This window comes from Gossypium hirsutum, chromosome D10 (assembly GCF_007990345.1).
Source record: "Gossypium hirsutum isolate 1008001.06 chromosome D10, Gossypium_hirsutum_v2.1, whole genome shotgun sequence".
Classification (NCBI taxonomy): Eukaryota; Viridiplantae; Streptophyta; class Magnoliopsida; order Malvales; family Malvaceae; genus Gossypium; species Gossypium hirsutum.
In genome coordinates, this window is record NC_053446.1 from 15,453,443 (window position 1) to 15,460,280 (window position 6,838).

The window sequence follows — 6,838 nt, forward strand, 5'->3', positions numbered from 1 at the left end:
TTGCTCGCTTTCAAAATTAATAAGGATCAAATTGCTCTCTTTTTTAGAGGGACCAACGAAATTATTTTACCAAGATTTTCAAAAGCAACTTATATCTCACTTTATTTTTTCTTTTTTTGAGAAAATATCTCACTAAAATCATAAACCTTATAATTAGGGTGAGTATATATATAACATGTATGTTTTGAAATGTTCAGGAACAATCCGTAGAGAAGCAAGGCGATAACGCCACCTTTCCTTCATGTAGTAGGACGTGAACAAACTTGAAAACACCTCCAATTACACAAACTACAAAGCTACATCAAATGCCGATAACACTTCCTCTTTTTATTGATTTACATTTACCAAATATAAGCAATGAACAAATCTAGAAGATGCTTCACATTATCTCTTCTTCTTCTTCACTTCATCGTTCTCTCGCATCAGATCCTATGGGTAGTTGGTGAAACTGGGCAGAACCAGATCAAAAATGAAGACAAACCATCTTTCTTCCAGGTTGTTTCAAACACCTTTTCTTTGTTGAAGAAATCTCATAAAAATTCTTTGGAAAAAATCAAAACCATTGTCCATGATTTCCGCTTGCAGTTTACTTCATCTAAGCCAGAGTACGATTCCATGAAATTTGTACATTTGTTGAAAGTGATGGGATTTATTTTATGAATGTCAATATGTCATTAACATGTTTTGTTCCTCATCTTTGCCAGTGAAGAAGCAATGAAGACAAACTTTGAAACAAATAAAGAAAAAGTTCAAGAAACTCAGAAATCTACAGAAGAAACTCTGCAAAATACTGCTGAGAAGGTTGAAGACAAAAAAGAATCCCGTGATGAACTTTAAACAAAACCCATAAATCGTATCAGTATACTAATTTATTGTGTTATTTGTAAGTCAACTTTTCTGTTATAATTATATCATCTTTTAAGTTTCTAATATGCATTCGTTCTCCATCCCTGATGTACTTTTCTCCTAGCCTAGGTTTATGGCTGAACCTTACAATATTTTAATGTTATATTAATTCATTGAAATAATTGCTTTTACGTCCATTTTCAATCAACTTTCAAAACCAGCTTTTTTTATGTAAACAAAGGGAAGACCATCTGTTAAAACCTTCCTCAAAACTTATTAAGGAAATCTTTTGCAGTGAATACTGGAAAGAATAGCTTAGCGAACTCGAACCTGAAGCAATTAGTTCATGCAGATACCTATCAAAGGTTGACATCCAACAGATCGGGAAACTGAATCCCAGGATCGCCAATCTCACCAAAAAAAAAAAAGCATGGTGAACTTGCTTGAGCTAAGCATAATTGAACTTTTTCACTAGCAGATAGCAATCATTGACAACATTATGCATAAAACACAGATTGATAATGCTGTGCACCACAAGAAACTCAGATACAATGACATAAGATAAATGGCAAAACAGAATAGCAGAACTCAGCTCCGAAGAGGCAGCACAACATAGAAAATAAGATTGAAATTGACTGCTAAGGATCACCCAAAATATTATTGCAAAGAAAAAAATTCCATTCTGACAAGCACCCATAATATTCAACATAAAATTGCCTGCGTAGGATCACTACTTTGAGGCCAACTACTGGGACCAAGATAGCAGTCACTGTAATTAAAGCACTATATTCTACATATATTGATGTTTGAAATCTAAGAGGAAAAAACACTAAGAATTCGAAGCAGAGAGTCTAAGGCATTCACTCTGACACCTTCGAAGGCAAATGTCATTCCAGTTGGGTACCTGATGTTGGTTGACGCAAACAGTACGAGCACAAGCATCGGAGCATGCATCGAGCTCAGACACACCACAGACAGTTACACAAGTGTCACGAAATGGATCTTTTGAAAATGCCCCAACCTTTTTCAGCATTCTCTTTGAAGTGCAGACTCTCTCACAAACAAAAACATCATCTGCAGTCTTCTCCCTTCCTCTGGCACTCTTAACTTTCTGATCTTCAGCATGCCTTTTCTTCATTCTAAAAGCTTGCCCTGCGATAACTGCAGGGATGGCAGCCCCAAGAAGGGACCACCAAACTTCTACCATCACAAATTGCAGTAAGCAACTCCTTTCTTCTTTCCCTATGTCCTCTTCTGCGATGAAAGAGGAAAATACAGCACTTTAACTTCTTATATATATTCATTTCTTGACTGAACATATATAGCAGTTAAATTTAACAGGCATTTAACTTCACTTTTAACACATAATTACAAATTCCACTGCAAGGGCAATCAAATCTAAAATTACAAAAGAATCACTGAGTGGGAAAAAAAAAGACTTTAAAGGTAGACAAATGACAATACTTGGATATCTGCAGTTAGAAAGTTGGATTTTACACTGCCTACCATTTGAAGTTACAGTACATCTACCATTCAATACTTTGAAAGATTGCAAATAATACAACATCGCATTACTATAAGAAGCACTTCAGATAAGCGCCACTTGCATTATGTTGTCTGAGAACATCAGAGAGATGAAATAAGGAGAGAACCTATGCAATGCCGCTGCTAATGGCTTTAGAACATACACATTTTACATCCCAATATCAACCATTTTTAGCATGTTTCACTTGATATTTCAAACATAAAGCAAGCTACTCATCTACTATGGAAAGATTTCAAACTAAAACGAAAACATATCCAGACAAGGCACATTACTGCATTTATCATAGCCAACAGCAATAGAAAGCCTTACAATCCCTTGTATATATGTATAAATATTATCACATAACAATCAATTAGATAACTCCAATTTTAGTAAACTGCAAAGCACATTCTTATTTTAGTGAACGAAAAACTACAGCTTTCTCAAACAATCACATAAACAAATTCCCAATTAAATCTCTTCCTCTGCATTTAAAAAAAAAACTCTTTCAGAGTGAGCAAAATCCCAAAACTTTTTAGCTTTAAAACCCAATCTATTTCTAACAATATTTAGCAAAAATCCATTTTATTAAAAGAACAAAAGCATCAAATAATGCAGTAACATAAACCCATTCTGAAGGCATAGTAAAAGCACAGAGAGATTAAAAGCCCGAAAATTTGTTAAACCCATAAAATTTGTACAAATAGGCAAAAGAAAAGAACAAAAGAAGAGAAATCCAGATGACGACTTACAGACCAAATTACAAAGAATAGATACTCGACGCTTCCGCTAATCCTAGAGATTTGATTCCAGAAGAAAAAGATACAACTTGAAAGGAAAAAAAATCAGGGTTTCAGAGAAGTGAAAGGACGAGGGACTGACCTTTGGAGCAGGGCTTTTAGGGGAATTCAGCAAAGAGAGTGAACTGTTTATGTGAGGCAATATTGGCACATAGAATTAATTTTATTTAAGTTATATTTTTTTAATTATATGATTATCGAGTCAAATCTTTTATTTTAAAATATAATATCAATACATGAATTGAAAAATTGAAAAATTGAAAAATTGAAAAATTGAGAAATTAAAATTTCTTAAAATTAAAATACATAGATTAAATTTTAAATTTATAAAGAGTATAGGGAGTTATATCACATTTTAACTATTTATAAATTAGGGTAAATTACATCACAAGTTACCCAAATATTGTCAATTTTTTTTCTTTTGATCACCCAACTATCAATTTGTTTAATTTGGTCGCCAAACTATTACTCCTTTTCTTTTTTGGATTACTTAACTATCAATTTTTTTAATTTAGTCACCTAACTAATTGAGATTGTTTTTTTTATCCATTTCTATTAAGTGTCGTGGGTGACCAAACTAAAAAATGAAGAAGATATCTGCGTGCTGAAAAAAGAAGATAATAATTAAGTGACTAAATTAAAAAATTAATAGTTAAGTAAAAAAATATTAATTAAATGATCTACTATTTACGAATCAATTGTGGATGTTAATTGGTTGACGTACCATTCACTTTGCTTACCTCTCAAGCTTCAAACAAATAATTTTTTTTATGAGCTTCAAACAAGTTATTTAGACATTGATATTGTGAATTTTTTCAAAAAAAAAAGATAAAATTAATTTAATAAGCCGTTTCAAGTTAGCCTTGTGGAAATAAAATTTGCAGTCGTCAATAGCCAAACAACTTTGTGGGTTAAACTCGAAAGTAAACAAAGTCAATATCACATTAGAAAAAGATAATAAAATTATGAATTGGTTTATAATTTTTAAAACAATATACTCTCAAAATTATAATAGGACCAAATTAAAAACCTATGGATTATCAACAAAATTAATGGTAAGAAATGCATTGAATTGGGAAGCTGATATATCATCTTAGTCTATTTAACATTTGAAAACAAATTTAAAGTATTTTATAAAAAAAAACAATATATATATATAAGAGAAATGTGAATGATGCTATTATTTTTTCTTGGATTCGGTGAAAGCAATGTATTGAATATGGTAAAACATTTTCTTAAATTGGTGACTAAATGTGTTTATAGGCACTAATAAAATAGACCCCATATATACTATACATATAATTACGTAAAATATGTAAAGTAGATGGCCATGTTAAGCAAACATGATGGTTAGAAGAAGCATCTCCTAATAAACAATACATCATGTATTTATGTATGTATATATTTTTGTTTTTTCTTGTAGAAGAAGAAGAGGATGGAGAAGCTTGCTAGGTCCAAGCATTTGGAGGCATTTGATTATAATAAACCGTGAAAGGGCTGTAATGATTGTGAGAACCCTCGTAGGTAGTTATCACATAACTATGGTCATCTCTGTCCCTTTCTATCCTCTTCTTCACATTGCATCCTCCACTTGAACATTTATAATAGTTCCTGCATAATATATAATAGTTATTCACATCGGCTTATCGTTCATGAACTACCCAAGAAAAATGTTGGGAATACAGATGTAACACATAACTTCATAGCCATATTCGTATACAGATGTTATTTTTTATGTGTAAGTTATTGTTTATAATGGGGTTATTTTTCTTCATCTATAATCCCACTCTTTTCCTCCGTTTTAAGATTCAAACACAAAAAATTCAAAACTCAAAGCTGTTTCGTAGGTCATGAAAGACACACACAAATGTACATATAATCTTGTAAGCGTATCCATATTATATAGAGCTTAGAGAGTGTATGTGTGTTTAAATGATTCTATATATAACATAATTATCTAGACAGATATTACAGCTGAGCTGATGATGCAGCCCATTGTGTGTGTGGAGTGAACTATTAACTAATGCCTCTTGCATTGATTCGCAATCTACTTCATGGATGATTGAATGATGGTGGTACTTAGTTTATGGGGCGTCCCACTTTGGCTCCCCTTCACCCATTTATGCTACTATCCTACTCTATGATCTGATGGATTTAATTTAATTCATCCCCTTTTTATATTATATAAGAAAAAAGATTATAGATAATATAAGATTAAAAAAATTGTAGATATTTTGAATTGATTCATTGTAACTTCTATTTTAAGAAGAATATATTATTTTAAGTTCTTTTGTGATAATATAAAGTTTTGAGTACATATTAAGTTAATTCATATAATAAGAAAGAAATTATTAGAAGATTCAATGTATAAGTTTTTGACATAAGGGACGTGTGAGAGACACACTAATCTTAATCTTTTAGCATGAACGTGTACCAATATCGCAGTCGCATCTTGGATTCCAATTAGTACATGGTTGGAGAAAGACAACAAATTTTTATAGTAATTACTACCATATTGCAATAAATTATTATTTTTAAATAATAATAACAAAATCCAACATGCAACCAATAATTTTATGAGACGCAGGTTGTCTGCATGGTTGAATTATATATAATTTTCAAATGATCACGAGAAAGAAATGTGAGAAAATTATTAAGTTATTTATCAAGTTGAAACTACAATATATCGAATAAATTAATATAAATCACCAAAATGTGTTCTTCACTTGATGCAATAAGATAAAGGCAACGTCTCAAAATAACTTATATATTTTATCTTAATTAATTTGTACAAAATTTACCTTGGATTTGGGCTGTTCTTCACAGGCTTTTTCCCATATTTCCTCCATTTATATCCATCATCCATGACTTCTATCTCCGATTTCGTTATAAATGCAACCCGATGCCTCTGTTCCAACTTCTTTTCCCTCGCTTCAGTCTTGCATTTTCTACAAAATTTTAGGAAAAATAAAAAAGAAGACCCATTATTGCTTAAACAAGAATAAAAACTACTACTTTTTACTTAAATATTTACTTCTTTTTATGGGTTTTCGAGAAGAAAGTGAAAAAAAGAAAGAAGAAAAAGAGCCTATATCACTTGCATGATGGGGGTTTTCGATGTTGCACCACTAATTTCGTTACCTCCTCCCAAGCCCTTCTCCGACGATGCTATACTTTGCGATGATGAGTCTTCCTCGAAAACCCCACCGTCGAGCATAAGATAATCCGACAGCTCGAACTCGGTCACCGGATCCAAGTTATCGGGATAGAAGGTGATATTAAGGTTAGGGTTTGAGCTCTCCCGGGAGAAGTCCATTAATTTCCAAGGAGAGGTGGACTTTGGTCTTTGACAGTGTGTAGGAAGGCAAACTCGTTAGGCATAGATTCAACTATTTTATGCAATTTATATTTTATAAAAATATTCTAATTAAATAATTATCTTTCTCCCTTCATGGACATTTCCTGGAGGGATGCGTCGAAGGTGCTTAAGTTCTGCCACGTGTCCCGATCTGTTGAATGACGTCATGTGCATGACGTATGGGATAAACTTGAATGATACTCAATCTGTTTCTTTTTTTGTCCTTAATAAGCAGGAACCGCTGTTAGTAGGAAGTATTGTGTCTAAGCTCCTTAGATCACAAATTTTAGCATATATGGGCTCCATTTT

The 6,838-nt window shown here is 32.2% G+C and overlaps 3 protein-coding genes across 5 annotated transcripts; 1 reads left to right on the top strand and 2 right to left on the bottom strand.

Annotated features, from left to right (window-relative positions):
* Nucleotides 1–221: 221 nt before the first annotated feature.
* Nucleotides 222–1,025, top strand: LOC107916038 (uncharacterized). The gene is made up of 2 exons (XM_016845210.2): nucleotides 222–605; nucleotides 705–1,025. Exons 1-2 carry the CDS (start codon nucleotides 358–360, stop codon nucleotides 835–837), a joined length of 381 nt encoding a protein of 126 aa, XP_016700699.2. The 5' UTR covers nucleotides 222–357; the 3' UTR covers nucleotides 838–1,025.
* Nucleotides 1,026–1,477: 452 nt separating this feature from the next.
* Nucleotides 1,478–3,324, bottom strand: LOC107914398 (uncharacterized protein At5g64816). 3 transcript variants are annotated; one of them, XM_016843301.2, is made up of 2 exons: nucleotides 3,254–3,324; nucleotides 1,478–2,100 (listed from the first exon to the last, which is right to left on the bottom strand). In XM_016843301.2, the coding sequence occupies exon 2, from the start codon at nucleotides 2,051–2,053 to the stop codon at nucleotides 1,676–1,678; it is 378 nt and encodes a 125-aa protein (XP_016698790.1). In that variant the 5' UTR covers nucleotides 2,054–2,100; nucleotides 3,254–3,324; the 3' UTR covers nucleotides 1,478–1,675. The 3 variants fall into 3 exon arrangements, with proteins under 3 accessions (XP_016698790.1, XP_016698789.1, XP_016698788.1); XM_016843300.2 differs by having other exon boundaries at nucleotides 3,128–3,317; XM_016843299.2 differs by having other exon boundaries at nucleotides 3,124–3,311.
* Nucleotides 3,325–4,415: 1,091 nt separating this feature from the next.
* On the bottom strand, nucleotides 4,416–6,555 carry LOC107915860 (probable WRKY transcription factor 51). The gene is made up of 3 exons (XM_016845059.2): nucleotides 6,273–6,555; nucleotides 5,973–6,119; nucleotides 4,416–4,782 (listed from the first exon to the last, which is right to left on the bottom strand). Exons 1-3 carry the CDS (start codon nucleotides 6,485–6,487, stop codon nucleotides 4,620–4,622), a joined length of 525 nt encoding a protein of 174 aa, XP_016700548.1. The 5' UTR covers nucleotides 6,488–6,555; the 3' UTR covers nucleotides 4,416–4,619.
* Nucleotides 6,556–6,838: the final 283 nt, after the last annotated feature.